The 20,199-nt window shown below is 39.1% G+C and overlaps 1 protein-coding gene across 20 annotated transcripts in view; it reads right to left on the bottom strand.

Moving 5' to 3' along the window:
• SOX5 (SRY-box transcription factor 5) overlaps nucleotides 1-20,199 on the bottom strand; it is a 609,605-nt gene that overhangs the window by 39,551 nt on the left and 549,855 nt on the right. For 19 of the 20 annotated variants that reach the window (XM_048300783.1, XM_048300780.1, XM_048300784.1 and 16 more), the window contains one exon: nucleotides 13,464-13,610. In XM_048300783.1, coding sequence (XP_048156740.1) covers nucleotides 13,464-13,610 — 147 coding nt within the window. The remainder of the gene's footprint in view (nucleotides 1-13,463; nucleotides 13,611-20,199) is intronic. The other variant, XM_048300776.1, reaches the window with a different exon arrangement.

Here is a 20,199-nt window from a genome sequence, read left to right as displayed (position 1 = left end):
GACCCAGTAAAAGGATTTTCAGTACAGCATGAAACAAAACTGCAGGAACAAAGAGCTTTTAGTGTTTACTTGCACCTCATAACGAAAAATCTCCTTCCCATTCAGCATCTCTAAGTGAGTGAAAATTTAACTCAGCAGCCTCATATACAAAAAAGCCTCAGTGAAGCTGCTTCTGAGCAGATCTTGCCAGGTTGGTCCTGAAAAGAGAAGGGTCCATGTTGAGTAAAGATGAAACATGAGCCAGTGCAGAAGGACTATTCACTTGGGATCCTCCTCATCTGTACTTCACGCCAAACTTGGGTCCTGCTGTTAGCTTTTTGCATCTAATTATTGTTCAGCTGAATTTCTCACATCACTGCTGCACCTGTTTATTTGGTATAATGCTATTAATGAAGCGCTTAGGTCAGAAGCTCAAGTCAGAGGCTAAGCAGGAGGAGTGATTTAGGCACAGGTCAGCAGGGACTGACACAGACACTGCAAATCTGCAGGGGAAGATGACAACCAATTTTTCACAATTTTAACCATGAAAATCACATTACATGTGGTAAAAATCATTAGAGAGGATCACAAAATTGTGGGGGAAAGGAAGGGAAAGGATTCTTCCTAGGAAGAATTCTTCTCCCAAATTGCCCCCACTGAAATACAAGGCAACCAGTAAAGTGCAAGAGGGGGAAAAAAAAAATCACTTCTCCAGTGTACCATAGGAATTATTAATTAATTAGAGCTCATAATTACTCTGACAGCTTTTGCCTTATTTTACAACTGGGAAGAATAAGGCACAAAGCGGCTAAACGATTTGTCTAATCTCACACAGTGAGTAAACAGCTAAGTCATAAGGAAGAACAGAGCCACTCTTCCTCAGAGCAGTGTTTGGGAGTTTCTTTGATACTGTACTGAACCTCCTAAAATGTCCAGCTGCTTAATAAGAAGTTGCAAAAAAAGTAGACAGAGGTCAGACACTTTGATCTGTGCTTATGTATTCCTGAAGTTGTGCTGGGTAGAAACTGTAGTGGTCTGTGCCCCCGTTAATTTTTTTTTCTTTAAAGTCCTTTCTGCATAATTCTGTCCCAATACAACCCAGAAGGCTGCACGTGTGGAGTTGTGTCCTTATTAATGCCTCTCCCACCTATAACAAGTCTGTTTAAAAAATGGAAATAGACATTGGACTGGATTTTGTTACTGCCTAAACTGAACCTCAAGTCACCACCTTCCAACGAATAATCCCCAGTAAATGTTACGCAGAATGAACAGCAATAAAAACAACAACACCTGAAAGGACGGGGAAAGACTTGGAAGGAAATAAAACAAGGACCTGCAAAGCCAAACAGCATTACAAACTGGAACATTTTAAATGAACAACAAGAAAACAGAAGCCACACTGATCAAAGCCTCCCACCTCCTCTCTGTGGTGGATGACACCTTCGCTGGGAACACACCACCACCTCTAACCCCACACCTGCAAAAGGAATTAATTTCAAAAAGAATACAGACCAAAGTGAACCATATCAAAACAAATTAGCAACAGACCCCTCCTCCTGCTGTGGTCAGACAGGAGAGGCAAGGATGCTGCATAGTTGCTAAGATTCAGGGGAAAAAAAGACAAAACAACTCCCCCCTCCCCCCCCCCCCAAACCCAGCTGTTGAAAACTTTAGAAGAAACAAGTCCAAAGACCTTGAAAGAAAAGATATTTCAAACAGCTTGGACAACTGGCAGGGGGCTAAGAAATTCCTTTTCAAAAAACACCTGTGCTTTCTCTGACTTTGGATATCTCTATGTAGCCTAGGTAGATTTTTCACTAAGAGAGGCAGCAAGTACAGCCCTATGAATATGTAGTGCAAAGATAACATATACTGTATTTATTTATAGATACACACAACTGCAACAAAAATGTCAAAATATGTTTTGCAACTGTAGATATGACCTGCTTGACAATTTGTTTTTCCAACTAATAGCTTTTCAAAAGAAAACTATCAATGCAAAGCTCATCTGTCTTTAATAGTTGCGTGCTATTAACAAAATCCTAGATCACTGAAATCAAAATGATTTTACAACCCAGTCTTGCTGGATATCTTTATGTTTCACCTCCTTTTAGCAGGAACATGAAATCTAATCAGCAGTTGCAGAAACTGGAGGGAGTTTAAGGTACTGTAGGGAATGTTCAAAGCCAACACATGCTCCTTCAGTAAATACTGCACTCACAGAAGAATTTGTTTAATATTTATACCCCATCCATGATCCCACATGTGGGGTCAACTACTTGAGAGAACACTTGTTGGGAATGGTTGGGAATTATTGCAGTCATGCCTTTTTTAATTGCTGATTCCTTAGGTCATGCCAAAGAGACTCAGTTTCAGTTCCTGACTTTCAAACAAACTTTCTCTGTGAATCTGAGTGAGTTGCTCCTCATCTAACCTTCTGTACATGGCCACTAACATCTTTGTGAAGTTATCATAAAATATCACCAAATATAAATTCTAGTGTTTTGCACAAGAGCACATGGCTACAGAAAGCAAAGGGTGAGCTCTTTGTCTCAATTCTCTTACAAAATTGGAGACAATACAACCTTTCACCTATGAAAAACGGTTTATTCTATGCAAACTGGGCATACATCAGACATGAAACTGCATGAGGACACCACCATTTTCAACTCTTTAAGTTTAGTAAGTACTATTGATATATATTTATATATCTTTATCTGTATCTCTCTCTATACATCTAGACATATATATACATATTGACCATACCTATTTCTATTATTATTTGCTGCTGAATGCAGAATACAAGCAGAAGAGTGTTGAAGAAATATTCAGCCCCCCTTGGTGCACAGACTTCAGATCCTATTCCTGATTCACACCAGCAGAAATGAAACCACCATCAGGACCAGTATTGGGGCCAAATTGCTGGCAGGCACAATGAACCACTAATTGGTGGATTCATTAGTAAGACTCATAGTTTGTCCCCATGAGATGCTGAATACTTTCAGCTCCTTTCAAAACCTTGCATCTTAGAAATTAAAATTAACAACTGCAAACTAGTATTTTTGTTACACTGTAGAAACTCAGCAGGAATTTGAAGTCAGATCACAGGAATGCCAAAACTCTATTATGTAAAATTAGGCAGATTTTTATCTACCATTTCCCTGTTAATTCTGGAGAACACACATGCATCCACACACAATAGCTACTCCATGCTGTTCCTCAAGCCTAAAAAATTGGTTAAAATAGTTTTTGTAATGCTGAAAGAAGACAACTGCCTCACAAAATACCTTTCAAATCCCCCAGCACTACACTATTAAGACAAACCTATTCTTTTCAGACATATAACAAATGTGTATTTAAGAACACATCCAAATGCATTTCCATCACTCAGCCAGAACATTCACCTCCCAGAAGCTAACACTGTAAGAGATGGAAAGAGAGACAGAGAGAGAGAGAGAGAGGAGACCTTTAGTCCACCTACTGGCTTCACTGAAGGCAGTGAATCCAGCTTTAGCTCATTTCAAGTAGGTTCATCTGTGTCAAAGGTTACCCACGAGCTATTTCTTGATGATTTATAGCTGATGTCTACAGATCTCCTTTTATTTTAATGATGACTTCAATATAGATGCTAAGACATTCTTTGTCTTCACAAAAGTGTATGAGAGGGAAGTTGACATCTTAAAAAAGGAACTTCAAGAGACTGATTCGCTTTTTCTGAACAGGGCCAGCAGCTCTGGGCAGTTTTTATATCTTATCAAGAAAAAAAAAAAGGAAAAAAAAAGCCCTCTTCATCCTTTTCTTACTACTTTTCTATACTAAAGCTGCTATGTTTCTGTGACTTTTTCTCGGCACAAATCCTAGAGCATTGACTCAATGCTTATGTGACCAGTTAATTATCATCAAGACAAGACACTGGGACACTTGGTAAGCATAAGATAATTTTATCTCTTCACCAGTAATAACATATATTTATATAGCATTATTTTGCTCTGCTTGAGCCCAGAGCGATTTACAAAGCGAGTCCCAAAAGATTCCATCATGGGAATCCTTCCACCCAGCACTGAACCACAATCATTTGGGGGTGAGGAACAACAGCACAGGAAAAGCATTAGCAGGACATACTGCATCCATTTGAAATTTCAGATATCATGCTGGTGAAACTGCTGAGAGTTGTCCAAATGTGAGATTGTTTTTAACCTCAACATTAGTCTGCGTGTGTGAGTGTGCACAAGGTCTGTGTGTATGTATGTGTTGAATTCTCCTGACCCCATATTTGGTCTGTGCCTTTACAGAAATGTTGAAAGTATGGGCTATCTACCCATTTATGACAAATAATAAGTGGACAGAGATAAATTAATTCATCTCCGAGTTTTAATTGCAGACTCTATTTTCTGTGGACATTTGAAACTAGGATAAGAGCACCAAGAAAGGGGAAGAAGATCATTTCAGAGAAGACTAAGACTATTGGAAATAAGCACAAAAAGGGGTCATTCTGATCTGCAAGCAAAGCAGAAAAAAGCCAAGAGTTTTTATTAGCAGAGCTCAAGATTTACCAAGGCAACCAACAAGCTAAATTCAAAATATATTAACTTACAGCTGTAACCTGAAGCCTATACAGCTCTTAGCATGGCTAAAGATAAAAATAATCAGTGACCTGGAATGACTGCTCTCCCTGAGAGCTACCTTTCAAAAGAAAGAAATTCGCAAGAACCCACACAACAAAAACACTCTCCCGAATTGCTACATACATATGTTTTCTTCCTGATTGTACACTGAATTAAAGCTGCTTTACTAATCCTGTCACTGTATTACTCCCCTTTCCAGTACACTGCTTCGCAGCTTTCTCTGGAGCATTCTGGAGATGAATAAATGCACCCCTGAAACTCAACTTTAGAAAGCTTTTTGTGCCAATTTTCCCATAGATATGTCATGTTGGGTTGTGGTTGTCACTGTGCAGCTCCTGCTGTGTTGTGTTAGCTGGAAGTCACATAACACGATGTGGCTTATCCATGACGTGAGATGTCACTGCCCGTCACGTCAGCTGAGAGCCTGTGACAAACTCCTGTGCTTCATCTCCACATACACACACAGGCCCCTTGCTTTGAATCCATAAGCAGGTGCTGACACAGCCACTCAAAAAAGTTGAAGGAACACTAATAACTTATGAAATAACTCAAAAGTTACAATACTTCTGTAACATCGTGATTCAAAATTGAAAAACTTTCTCTGCACTGTTCCCATTAGAGACATGGTCTTCCCCTCCATGCACTCCATGTGTCAACATACTCAGAAATCTTTTATCAAACACTTTTTTTCTAAGATTTTTTTACCAGTTCTGGCAATAGCTTATCTTTTCTTTAAAAGCAGCAGGGAAAATGTAGCAACTTGAAATGAAACAAACAGAAACTAAACTCATTCATTAGCACAAAAGGTGCACATTTGAATTCACAGTCTGACAGCATTAATGGATAAAGACACATGATCAAAACTGAAATTTTAAACTGGTTTCATATGTTAAATCCTGTCAAATTACACAAAAATCCAAAGTGGTTTGTTGTATCAGCTTGTCTGCCTCAGATGATCTTTGGATACTCCCGAATGTTCTCTCTGGATACTGCTGAAGCACTTTACTGGGAGATTCTACTAGTAAAAAGTCTAATTCTGCTGTGAAGTATTTATGCCTTAGCAGAATTGTCAACATGAAATCTTCTGTGATTTGAGACTGAAAATTAATTCCACTTGAATAAAATAGTAACTCACAGATTAATTTTCTTAGCTGCTTTCCAAGCCTTTGAGATACACTTATACCAATCTCTAAATTTCAGGCACGACAACGTGAAGCTTTTTTTTAAATGAAATTCTTACATACTCACAAGACTTCAGGACCTTGGACCTTAAGGAAGCTATCTATTATAAAATCACAACACATAGCCACACTACATTGAAAAATATGTGTACTCTAAAGTGATGCTTTCCACATAAAGTCTCTGAATCCCTCTTTTGCAACAGCTCATTTTACACTGAACAATTCAAACTGCATTCTGTACAACAAATGTGTAGTTCCAAGAAACATGAGTGAAACAGTTGCCAAACACTTCAAATAAATCTAAAGTTAATACTAATCTAAAAGAAACTGTCTTGTTGAATTTGAAAATAAAACAGATTTTTCCACTCTGCTGCTAAATTTTGCTTCTCTTCAGCTATCCACAGCTACCACGGATTAGAGATTAAAATGTTTCAGATTAAAATATTTTTGGAGCTCCCTTGTTACATGATTATCATTTAGCTGTGGGTACAGGAATACTTACTGCAAAATGTATTTCTTTGCTGCTTAGTTTGAATTTCATTCTGTCAGAACATGTCAAGAGGAGCTAATTTCAAATCTAGCATGTAGCGTGGATACAAACCACCCTTCTGCAGACAAAACAAGCAGTTTCTGGAAGCTGTCAGACTGATCATACTAGAACTTGATTCAATCACCTCAGAATTTCCCTTTCTATGTTGAAAAGGAGTTCTACATTTGGTAAAAGGTGGCTACACTGCTGTCCACTACACAAGCCTGCCAACACAGCCTATGCAATTTTTTTTCACTATTAATGCACACAATGAAATACTCAAACACTTAATCCAAAGCTGCAAAAGGGAAGATTTAATTCCTGATGTGAAGTATCTGGTTCCTTTCTAGAAGTATCTGGGAGAGTGAGAGTTCTCTGCTCTGTTTCAAGCTCTCTCCTAATCCATGAAGTACGTACACTGCTACACTACTATCACTTGCACAAGCCTGTGCTCCTGGAATAAACATACCCCTTGATTTAGAAACTCTTAAGAGCTCAGAATCTAAAAACCAAATATCTGGAATAAGGCATGACCTTTAATAAGAATTTCATATTCTGAAGGAAACTATACATTAATCTGATATTGGCATAACTTCCTGGTTTGTTATCTATATTTTAACTTAGAGCAAATATTGGTCCCTCATCTTTTCAGTGCTGCTACACTCAGCAGCCCCCAGTGAAGACTGATACACCCCAAGCTAAACTTAATGTATTTCTCCTCATGGCTGCTTCCCCTCCTTCAGCATAAAGACTTTCTTCTAAACGTTTTTCAACTCTTCCCCACAGATCAAGGCCACCCAAATGTAAGGAGTATCAGCAAAAACCACTGCAACCAAAATTTTTTCTCGTTTTCGTTATGCAGCTCCAGATTGCACACTCTCCTAAAGCCCTTTTACTGCTATTTTTAGGACTTTATGGACAACTGGCAACATCAGCTCAACAGCTCTCTCAGTGACATTAAAAACCCCTTGACTTTGTGACACTGTTTTCTTATTTGGGACTAATACAGTTTCTTCTTGCTCTTTCTCATTCAAGCTCTTCCTTCCAACTGACAGAAGATGGGCAGTTCTGTCAAAAAGCTTTTGAAAAGTTAATGCTCAGTATTTCTAAGTAACAGGGTAAGACACTGAGCAGAAACCAAACGCCAAATCCCAGCACTCCTAAACAGTGAGGGATTCTGGAACTGAACCTGAGTTTAGTAACAGCCTCCTGAAAGTCACAGTGCCTGCTGGAATACCTTGGTGTTCAGTATGAAGCCAATGATGTGGACCATTTAAACAAAAATAATAAGAACTACCAGCTGCTGCCCATCCCACCCATTTTATTTATTTATATCAGGTGTAGAAGGCATTAACAGCAAAGAACAGCAGTGAAATAGTACGGACACAGTGCTTGTTTTTTACCACTTTGCTTTACACCTCTGTTGTTCCCTGTCTGATTTCTGAGGACCTCTCTTTCAGGAATAAAGCAGTCTTGCTTGATTTGTGTATCTCACTTTTGTTTTGTGATCAGAGATTTTGGATGTTTTTTTTCCCCCCTTTTTGTTATATTTTCTTCTGAGTTTTCATTATAAAAAATGCCAGCTGAGCCTGACAAGGGTTAACTGCCTGGCAACTTTGCTTGTGAGACATGCTCATGCCAGAGAGACATGACAGCAGGAAAGAAGAGCTGTGGACAGTTAATCTGAAAAAGCATCCTAGGAGCCCCTCCATGTATCTAATTTATTTTTAGGAAAGTAAGGAGGGGTGTTAGGCAGGCAGAATGCTGTGCAAGTCCCTACTACTGCTGCTTCTGTTTAGATACTGCTATTAACATTACTTTTAATGTTTGGAATACATTTGCTATGTTAGAAAAGCACCTTACGAAGTTCCATTAATACCCATCCTTTCACTGTGCTCCAGAAAATGGTTTAAAAAGTCATTGTTTATATGCCTGCATGTCATATATAGGAAGAAGAGCAAGGAAGAGGAAAACAATTTCAAAGATTCCGTCACCAACTCCACATTTTACTATTTAGGATCAAAAGCATGGGCAGCAAATGAGAAAGGCTTCCAGGTAAAGAGATTATTAACTACAAGAATGGAGAGAGAGATTGAAGAAAGAGCATAGCACGGATGAGGTCTCAGTTTACAGCTCCCTACTCATCACTGCATCTGTACTGTAAACTTTTCCTTGATTATCTTATAGCTATTTCTGACCTGTTTGATGCACCGGCAAGGAGATTGGGAATGCAATCACTGAAAAATGTTTTGGATGTACTGATGTAGAATATTCTAGTGCTAATTGTTATTCCGGTGCTGAAAAGATTAATAGATTAATTTAGCAAGGATTTTTTTAAAATCAGTAGCATATAAAGAATCGTGTCCAGCCTGGAAACTCTCAAAAATAGAAGAGCTTGCAAATGTTGGAGATAAAACTTCTTTAAATATAGCCTCAGTGTTTTATCAGGGATGCTGTGTCTTACATCACTTTAATGAGAACTGCTGCCCTTCACTCTAAAATACCTCAGTACTCTAATGAAAATAAAGATGCCTTAATTTCCTGTTGCTTGGACAGGCCTTCAGCAGCTGCTGAGCTCTCCAAAGAGGACAAGGACTGCCATGAGTATTTGGGGCCTAACATGTGCCACGGGTTAGTTTCAGACAGGTTCCTCTTTTCTACTCTTCAAGGATAAGAATTTGTCCTCATCCAACACAATCATGCCCTTTGATCACCTGTACACAGCCATTTTAATATTTTAATGTAAATTAAATGCTTTCCTTTAACATGTTCAAAAACGGAAGCTCTTACAAGGGTACAAGGAATCTGTATGTCTACCTTTCAGCCAGGCTTCTGCCATAGCGAGAGTCATGTGGCAAGTGAGCTGATGCAGCTGTGCACACAAAGGAGACTAATGTTTTCCCCAAGATCTCCCCAGGATAAAATTCCACATTCTGCACCATCATTTGAAAGGGAGAGATGACAGAAAGGGAGACAAATGCACCCGACTTAACATGGCTGCTTAGGGTAGTCATCTAAAATGAAGTTCAAGTCAACAATTTGCCTGAAGTAGAATCAGAAATATCATATAGATGAGTTTTACGGGCCTTTTTACCATTTTAGGGTTTTTTTCTTCTTTCCTTCAGATATTTTCCTTTTTGTTTTCCACTATATTTTTATCTTGAGTTAAGAAAGCTTTCCTACTAAAACTAGGTAGTCCCATCATCAGTTTTGACTGGCACAGGAAAATCCACAACCAGCTCCCCATAGTTTACTTATTTTTCCTAGTAACATAACCTGTGGTATGCCTGAATTAAAATGCCCATTTCCAAAGGCTCTTATTCTTTATTTTTTCCCTGGTCTCGCATGGACTTGGTAAGAAAGTCACCAGTGACTCGGCTGTAGTTCCCTGACCTTCCCTGGATGAGAATGGAGCAAGCACACCTTGCTCCCTTTCTATCCTTCACATACTATAACCAGGATGCAAGACACAGATGGTGCACGTGGCAGCAACTGTAGCACCATCAGCAGACACTCCTCAAAAATGGAAGTTCTTCTGGAGAGACTCTGGCCATCTTAAGGCCAATCTGTTCAGCCCTAAAACTTTCAAAGGCCATTTACTTGTAGCCTATAGGTGACACGAAGAAAATTCCATTAGAAGTGTTCACTTTGGTGATCAGATAATGTGAAACTAAAGCACCCTCTTCAGTTAAAGATTCAGATCGATATTTGTCTGAATATTGTAGCTGAGGAGAATCTGATTGTGTATATCCAGCTGCTTACTGCTGTTTCTGGCTTGTCTGAAACACATTTCCTTTCCTTGTCACAACTCCCAGGTGCTACTGCTGAGTAAATGTAACATCACTGCCAGAAGTATTTGAATAAAACAAAAAAAAAATTGATTTGGACAATTTGTGTGCTCTTGTCATTGATGGAGACACAACTGTGAGTAGGGTTAGGGCTGAGGTCATAACAAGGTTAAAAGAAAAGCGCCCAGGAATTCTCTCCTGTCACATTTCACACTGAATTGCTCCTGTTTTACAGAAGATGCTACAGACAATGCATTGTGCTCCATTAAATATGGGGAATAGTTTAGCTATATTTACAAGCTACATTGAAAATTCACTCTAGAATTACTGCACTTGAGAGGTTACATGGAAAGGGCTAGAATATTGCAGCATGCGGGCACTAGATACTATATGTATCCATGACACATAAAAAGCCAGAAACAAAGGCAGGAATGAACAAGGCCCTGATAAGTGAGGGTGAAGTTGCTGTCCTTATGCAAGGGTGTAAAGCACCTCATCTGAAGCCAGCGAAGACTGGAGCTATCAGGTGAGAGTCCTGGTAGCATGGTAAAGGTCACTGTTCAGATAAGCATAGTGTCTAAAACATTGCTTTATTTTATTTTGTGCATGGGCCTGTACAAGCAAGAGGCTTGAAATGAATCACGAGATGGGCTGGAAAGTTATTCTGCCTAGTCCTTATCTGCACCTCTGCATGTTCTCTCCTATTTGCTTGGGAGCCTGCAACCACCTTCAACACCCAGTGGGGCAGTATGCAAGCATTTACATGATCAAAAGCAAAATGTGCTTAAGACAGACTTTGGAAATCCAGCACAATTTGGCAAACTTCAAAGATAGTTGCCTTTCAAACGGGTTGTGGAGGAGGCCTTGGTAAATTTGAATGGTATGATTAGCATACCGGCTGTTTTAAAAAACTGCTCAAGAAGAAGCTGTGTTAAAATCCATTTCCGCAAGACACATGCATTTTTCTTTTGGACACGCTCCACTAGCTCCGTTTCTTAAATCAGTTTTTCTGGCATGGATTTCTTCTTGGAAGAATGTACGACACCAGCTCAGTTTCCTAACCAAAACTTGACAGAATGTGTGCAGTACAGCATAATGGCATCTCTACTTCATGGCTTCCTAAAAGTTACAGTACTGAACCCTCGGAAGTGAATTTGACTATTCCAGGTCACATCTGCTGAAAGGCAAGCAAGATGACAGGAGATGCCAGGGTAGTCTGTCCAGCACAGTTCAAACACTGGTGAGGGCCACTGATAAAAGGTTTGCCAAAACAGGAGTTGCCAAGGTCTTAAAGGAGTTTCAGGGATGTTTTCAAGTCTTACTAGATTTAAAGGATGATCCTTGGCAAGCTCCCCCTGATGCTTCTCAGCATTTCCAGAGCCAACAGTTGTTCCATCTGCTGCTGAGGCTGACTTTGAAGAATCCTTGCAAAGAGCAGCACACTAACTTTAACATTACACAAGAGAAGAAAAAGCCACAGCTTTTCAGAAGTGACCTAGATGTTTGCCAGTAGCTTGACACACTCTCAGGTAAGGCTGTCTCCTTGTCTCCAAACACTTGAGCGTATTACCAAAGCTGTGCCAGTGTAAACTGTGGGCTGAAAATAGAGATTCAGTAAACAGCATCTATTGAAAGCTGTTCTAAGGCATTAACTATTCATCTGTGGAGGACTGATGTACATTAAGAGTGAGAAAGATCACTAGAAACTAACTTCAGGAATCAAATTGCTAATGGGGATTTTAAAAAAAAAATTTAAAAATGGCTGTGAAACTCAAGACATATTCCCTGATGACAGTTAGAAAAATTAAATATAAAAAAAAAAATATCGGCAAACAAAATAAACTTTTGGAGCTGTTGAACACAAACAAGCTTTGAAAAAGCAAAGAAAGGTCCACACAGACACAAACAAAGGTGTTTACTTCCAACACATAAGCTTCAGTTTCTGCCATTGTGATGGATTTGCCAGTGTGTTTTCTGAGCCACTGCACTATTGTGTAAGCTTTATTCTAATTACTGTAGGCTCTAGAAAGGTTTCTTTATTGTTTAGTATTATAAATAATTGTGCTTCCAGGCTGGGGTGCAAAGCTCAGAACAGCACTTGCACAACAGCTCAGGCAGGTCAGGTGACCTTTCTCCAATTCCCATCTCTCTGGTGCTGAGGACAGACAAAGTGATATGTCTGTCATACACCATTACCATTAGAACAGAATCTTGTTCTTTTATTACAACTGAACTCCGCCGGATTTCTCAGCAGGAATGCTAAGTGAAATCAATGTCTTGGATTTCCAGGCTGAGCTTGGAGGTCACAGCCACTCTATCATTTCTCAGCATTATCCCTTCTCTTTCTCTCCCACTCTCTCAGAGCCTCCAACTGGCACACAGCAGATTGAAAACAGCATGCAGCACAGGGCTTACACTGCACAATTTTACAGCCTTTTGGAGCCCCCTTCCTTTCCTTTTGGCCCACTTTTTCAGTTTATTTTTTTCCCCCACTTTGCAAAATAAGTTTTGTTTGTCTCCTACAGAACTGCAAGCCAAAGGCACTGGAACACCTAAAAATATGAAAAAGCAATAAAACATGGGAGAGAACAGAGATGATCTTGACAGCTGTGAGTTAAAAATGGTTATGCTCGATGTTACCAGCAGATATGGCAGGCCTTGTAATCCTGCAATTGCCACAAAATACACACTGTGCCCCTTAGATCTCATCAGAAATTCTCCTGCTGCACAGGAGAAGCAAAATCAACATCGAGATTTTAAGTGTAGGAGATCTCACAAGCTGCCAGCCACACACAAAACCCTCCTTGTAAAGTGCACAAACTTGCTAACCAAACACTTTTTAAAAAACCCAAAACCCAACAATCTACCATCAAGCACTGCTTTGTGAGTTCTTGCTCTAAGAGAAGAGACCAAGCCAAGGAAAAGCCACAGGAAGTCAGAAAGGAGAGAGGGAAGAGACAACCTAAAGCTTGATTCATCAACACAGCAGCTACTGATTTCAAGCCATGTCTTTCATTCTTTCAACATGTATCTCACTGAGCTGACAATGGTATTATTTATTTGTCTGGTTATTTTTAATCTGTGCTGCTTTACTGCTAGGGTAAAAACAAGACACTACTGTCAATTCAAGGAATCTCTCCTGACATGATAAAAGGACATGGACAGCATGCTAGAGGGCACCAACAAAAAGGAAGGACACATTTTTATCAAGCTCTTGCTGTCACCTAAATAGGACTGCTTTCTCCCTGCATTCCTTAGCTAAATTCTTCCTAGATGTTTTGCAACAACCTCCTCCCATTTCAGGGAGACATCCTGGAAACAGAGCTGCCTGCAACTGAGAGGCACAGGCCTGGTACAGTACCTTGCTTTTGGGTGGAGGGCTGTTTGTGCTCTTGTCTGTGTGGATGCTGGTAGGGGACACGGCAGCACCAAGGTTCCCCTGGGGAATGCCAGGAATCTTGCCTCCCGGAGACACTTGCATCGCAGCAAGTTGGGCAGCATACAACTGCTGGAAAAACAGAACAAAAAGAAAAGAAAAAATTGGGGTGAGGTGGAAGACAAGAGAGACATCATAAATAAATAAATAATCTTCCCAAAACTTCTGCTACTGCAGATGATACATTTTCCTTCCAATGGGTATTTTTTATTTAGCACATGTAAGTTTCAAGACATCAACTGTCATCTTCTCTTTTGTGACTCATTCCTCCAGGGATGAACGAAAGACATCACCATGACGTCCCAGCTTCCCTGTGTGTCCAGGGATTCAAAACAGGGAACAGAAGCTAATGCTCATGGTTTGCCTGAGCTACTGGACAATCTTCCCTTTCCTGAGGCATAAAGGCATTTCCACCAGTAATATGCATCAACCCCTGTGAAACACATATACTGTTTGATATGATGGTCTCTGTGCTACTATTTTATGTTTCTTTATTTGCTGTATTTTTCCTGTTTTCCCAGGCTGTAAGGTGTTTGGGACATGGAACGTCAAAATTTTATTTAGTAATTACTGTGAGAGTCCACTCTCAGTTGGGTTGTGGGGAACCACTAGAGCCAATACAAATATACACATATCAGTGGTACTGTCCATTAACTATTAGAAGCCCCAATTAATTCTGAGAACCCTTTCTGTGATAGATGCAATGCAGACACAGAGTGGAAATGTTTTTCTCTTCAAAACTAAACCAGTAAGGCACTTTAGACACATATTTTATTATTAACATGTGAATACTTATAATTACAGTCATCTGTTTAAAGTTAAGCACTACAGTAAGAGTTTAAGGGACAGAGGTCAAAAGCAGTTAGAAAGGGGGCAAACTAGAAGTGCCTGGAAGCTCCCCTGACCTCCTAAAAAAACATGGAGAAAAAAACCATGGTGGGCAGGAGAAGCAACAATTGTTGCTGCTTTGTGAACAGGGAGGAACTCCCAAGTCAGGAGCCTAAGAGAGCAGGAATGTACTAACAAAGGCTTTCCCTCCTCAGCCCCAGCATCCTTTTCCAGGACTCACACTAGTGCTGTGTGAGTGACTAGTGCTGTGCAGTACATGTGTAACACTGAACAAAGACACTCTCTGCCTGCAGATGCTAACAGAGCTTCTAAGATGCAGTACGACAAGGGATAACATGCAGAAATATGGAACTGGATGTGAAAAAACCAGGGTGGCTTCAATATGACTAAGTCTACAAATTCTTGTTGGTAGTGCTGAGTTGTTTTGATGTTGTTTCTCAGTTAATTTTATATGCTGATAGACGAACTAAGGTTGGAGGGCACAAAGAAATGCCATCCCAAACCATCAAGTCTGAAAGAGGAGTATGAGGATTCATTTCATGATTATGCTACATGGATCTGTGCAAAAGGTGCAGAGACATTGCTAATATGAGCTCACAGTACATAAGCCCTTAACTTGATCAAATGGGCAAGACTTACTGCTCTGAATCTTGGACAACCCTGGGCATTGTCTCATGATTCCCTGTACAAACTCTTCCCTTTGCTGGTGCACAGTCCTAGCCCTTTCACACAGCTAAAAGCAGCTCACTGCTCTTTTAAGTGTAATCAGACACCAAGTTTTTACTTGTTTCTTTTTCACTCTATTATTTTCAGGCTCACTATTATTTTCAGTTTTGAATCCTTTTTATTTCTTTACTCTACTTGGATCACTGCTTGACCCTTATTTTTCTGTACTTCTTAATCACCATTTATCCATCCCATTCTGCTTAGTCTCCCTCTCTTTCCCTATCATCCATTAATCCATCTGCTCTGTTTTAGCCTTTTCCTCATATTTATTTATTCATTTATTCTATGTGTTACCCCCAGTGAGTCTGAGCCAAATAGATGCAAATCAACTACAGATAAAGTAATCAAAAACAATCCAGCTCCAAATAAGTCACAGATTCAAATGCATGTATTTATCAGTTGAAGCTCATATCCATTCATTCTTTCTAAAGAAGCCCAAATTCTGCAGGGAGAAAGGAACAAGGTCTCTGTGAACTAGGGAAGAACTACAGCAGGCAGTTCAATGAAAACCAAGCCAGCATTATGTATGAATTAATATATCAGAAGGGCAATTGTTGTTAAAGAAATAGGATACATGATTAGAGAACAGCTCAAACATAATGGGACTCTGGAGCTGACAGAGCAGATCTATGGAAAGCTTTTCCTTTTCTTTTGCTCCCTCGTGAAAAAATGACAAAACAAATTTAGGAAACTATGGGAAAAAGACAAAAGAAAGTCAAATGGCCATTAGGCAGGAAAGGTTCAAGCTTGCTGCTACTCTGTAGATTAGATATCAGAGAACATGTCTAGTCCACATAAAAATAACACAGTCATTTTGGACACTTGGCAGTCCTGAGCGAACTGGAGATTACTGACAGGCCATACAGGGCCTGCTGAGGACTGAGCTTTACAGAAATTTCTGTGTGGGGAAGACTTTTCCAAATGAATCTTTATCCAAAGATGGAAACACAAGAACTAAACTACATTACATACATGCACAACATGGTGTCCAAGAATCTGCACATCTTACACCTTCCAGTGGTCTCTGAACAATGGCTGGAAGCCGGTTCCTCCTCACAGTACTATCATCAGCCACCTTTCTGACAATGTATGCAGACTAAATAAGCACTGGGAATGTATTTTTCTATGCAACAGCCCAGAAGAAAGCCCTATTTTCAGGTGAAAAATGGAATATATGGAATTTCAAATGCCTTATTCTCACTTCAGGGATGGACACACCTGAAGAGAAATGAAACACACAGTATGGTGTGGAGTAACCTGGAAGGAGGGGTGAAAGAAAATCTATAAAGCCTTCATTCATGCTTTGTAAAACCTTCTGTCCCCCTGTTATCAGATTCAACATCTCACCTCAATTTGATTTATTTTGAGAATTAAAACCAAACATTAATCAAATTTTGTAAGAGGTCCCTTGTTAGAGTCCTCTCTTAAAAGTCTCTGTCTGCAACACAAACCAACTATTCTGCAGAAAAAGCAGTATCAGGCCCAGCTCTAAAATGAAAAGCGTAAGTTTATGAAATTGCAAGAGTTTGAAACCTATTTAGCCAGTAAGATTGCCCCTGTGTCACCCTCCCATTTCAAAAACTGGAAAGAAATACACAACATGCAGCACATTTCTTAGACTTTCACTATTTTTGAGCTTTTGCATTATTGAACTTGTCTTTTCATATTTAGATGTTTCAGGACATGATGATCTCTAGCTCATACCCAAGGAAAGGGCAATGGTGTGACCAAGTGCTGTGAAACAAGATGGCTAAATGACAATAATTTGTGCATTCATTTCATAGACAAACTGAACTCCAACAAAAGAACATTTCTACCTCTGCTTCCATACTGGCTTCAGATTTTGGAACAATGAATAAATCTCTGTAGAAATATTCAACTATCATCTAAAATGTACCCCTATATCATATACAGTAATGAAACCAAGACCTCAAAAAGTGCAAGGAAAATGATGTTATTCTGTATCACTCCTGTAATACACTGAGTTTGAGCCTCTTAATTTTTACCCCAAACAGAGACTGGCTAAGGCATTTCCACCACCATCAGCTAACCTAAAGATTCAATGTCAAATTCTAGCACTCTAGGAGGTCATTTTGCTGCACCTCATACAGGACTTCTTATCTATATGGTCTTGATTGGTTTATTGTGACCAAGGCGTTCAGTTGCAATCAATAAAGCACTATTGCTTTAGGCAGGTTTATTTTTGCTACACATAATAAATAAGGATAATATTCTGAATTTAAAAAGATAGATAATACTTCTTCAAGAAGGCAGAATTGGGTTTCTGAAAAAGCAATTAAAAAGTAACATCTATTGTTTGTTTATAACTAAATGACTACGTTTAGGCTCCCCTGCCCATGTGCAATATTGCATGTTTTGTTAATGTTTTCTCATTAACCTCTTATGAAAATCTGTATGGAAGCAAAATCATCAGAAAAAAAGCACAATTTGATACACTTTAAAATAAGCAGGAGGTATCGTTAATTTTTTAATGCTGTCTCTCTATTCTTAAGGTATTAAACAAAAAATCCCCTTTCTCCCTAGGTCACCACCTAAACCATTTATAATTCTTCCAATATATTAAGTAGAAATATTCAGCTGAACTCTCTAAATTGACTAGTTCTAAGACCTCTTGGCTTGATGACTCTGTAGTACATCAACAGCAAAGCCTTAAGGTTAGGCCAGCTTTGAAAACTTTCCCCTTGGGCATTGTTGTTACACGTTAACAATGCTCATTACTGCTTGGAGGGTACACTAAAAATGAATTCTTGTTCTATTACCACAGAAAATGAGAATGAGATTTAATAGCAGTTTTAAAAAGGGTTGAACAAAGTGCTAGCAATTACACAGGCAGAAATAGTTGATTCAAGCACCTATAGGCATTTGGATTACAGTATTATCTCTTATTAAAATATTTTTATTAGTGAACAGTGGAGATTAAGAGCTGTTATTAAAAAAACACAGAGAGAGACAGGTGGTACTGGGAACTGAATCAGTTGCTGCAATAAATTTGTTTCTGATAAAGTGCTTTTTCAGTGAAGATACCACAGCGATGAATTTACAAACCACTGTGCCTGAGTGTTTTAACTGTTGACTGATCCACCACTTCAATTTCTTTGTCATTCTGAGACCCATCATTAAAAATATACACATGAATGGCCTTCCTCTTTGTTTTTTTTGCATAATCAGGGGTGGGGGGGAGGGAAATGGTATAAAATGAGACTCACTCAGAATACATGAATTTCATTTTTCTTTACCTCAAAATTTATGCTTATATAAGGCATGAACACTTTGATTAAGGCAAACAGAATTAATTTTGAATCTGTTCAGGTGGTTTTTCTGTTGAAAAGGGAATTCACCTAAAGCAAACATTTGACATACATCCTACTGTAAGACAGGTTTTTAAAAGTACTAGCAACATAGATAAAAGCTACAGAAATTAGAATTAAAGCATTAGTGATTGGTAGCAATGCTTGCTAGATATTCTACAAAAATGTCTTCATTTATGTATTTGAAAGGTAGAAATGCCAGATTTTATTTTTGTCTGAGTTTCCTTCAAAGACTGTTAGTCAAACATTTCAAAGGCACATGCTAATTTGTACATTCAAACTTCAGCAAAAGCTTTTAAGTGCCCCCTGTTCGCATCAGAGGGGAGATTTGCAGAAAACAAAGATAATATTTGAACACAAAGACAGTAAGCACCTTTAAAAACTTGCCCAAAGACCCTATTTCAAGGTGAATTTGCTAACTTTCACTTTGGGATAATTTCAGATAATAACAATAGAGCTTGAGATCCTGAAATGCACTTAAAAGTATTTTGGTGCACTTTGGGATTTATTTTATTTTGCTTTGTTCCACAGAATTCTGAACAGAGTGGAGAATTATTACTGTTCCACCTAACATTTGCCTTTATCACAGCCAATTCCTACAAGAAAGTGCCCTGCTCCCAGTGCTGAGGCATGCAGAGACTCCCTGTGGCAGAAGACCTTGCCTGGACTAATGTTTCCTTTATTCACCAAGCAAAAAATAGCAAGCTGGATGAATTCACCCCAAAATTGTGGACCACAGAGAGGTTAGAGAAAATACACTAAATGTTGAAAAGCTGCTCTGCTCCTTCCCACGGCCTCAAAACCCAGCTAATTTTCTTTGAAAACTCCCATCCTGGCTATGCTCTGCATCTAGCCTAAGGGCAGAAGACAGGTAAGTAAACCACGTATCAAGGAACAATAATAAATATTAGAAAGTTAAGACCGGGCTAGTTAATAGATAATTAATACACTGTGTTTAATCAGAGAGCATTGGTGACACTTGGAGGAACTGCCTAGAAAAATTTTGACTCATGATGTCTCAGTCAAGATCAGATGTGTTTTATGAAGGTTAACTTCAAACAAAATTTATTGTGCTCAATAATATTTTACATTTTGTTTTGTCAGACTAGACAATATAACGGTCTCTCTAGCCTTAAAAAAACCTGAGACTTAGAAGGAAACATTGAGAAAAACAAGTTCTCATTAGAAAAACTGTGAAGCATTCACAAACAGAATAACGTTTCATTTATACACTTGCAAGCAAGTTACAGGCACAGCCTTGTAAGCACCATCTCTCTCATATTAGAAAAACATCACTTTTAGAATCAGTAACCACAAGTCCATAAAATATGATTCTGGTAGCTGATCTCTAGGGTTCCAGGCCTGCAGCCCTTATTACTGAGAATAATCCCGCTGTAGCCAACAGGCCCGCTTTGCCTGTGCCAGGATGAATGCACTAGCTCTTTTCTCATTTGGAACCTCCAAGGTATGACCAACTGGGGATCCTTGGCATCCAGAAGCAAGGCTGGAATCCAAGTCACTGAAAAACTGAATGAGCTTTAGGTTTACTTCTGAAGTAAGACTTCCACTGCAGTACATTCAAAACAATGCTTGCTTTCATTGTAGAACAGTGACAGTGAATAAAGTAAAACATGTACCTACAATTTATGATAGCTCTGAGTTTTCTTAGAAACTGATGTAATTTTGATGTCTAGGACACACATTTTAACTGAAGTACAACTCTATTTGTATTTATAGCGGCTTCTATGGGAAAGACA

The sequence above is a fragment of the Corvus hawaiiensis genome, chromosome 4 (genome assembly GCF_020740725.1).
Source record: "Corvus hawaiiensis isolate bCorHaw1 chromosome 4, bCorHaw1.pri.cur, whole genome shotgun sequence".
Taxonomy (NCBI): Eukaryota; Metazoa; Chordata; class Aves; order Passeriformes; family Corvidae; genus Corvus; species Corvus hawaiiensis.
This window is presented reverse-complemented; position numbering and strand designations above follow the sequence as displayed.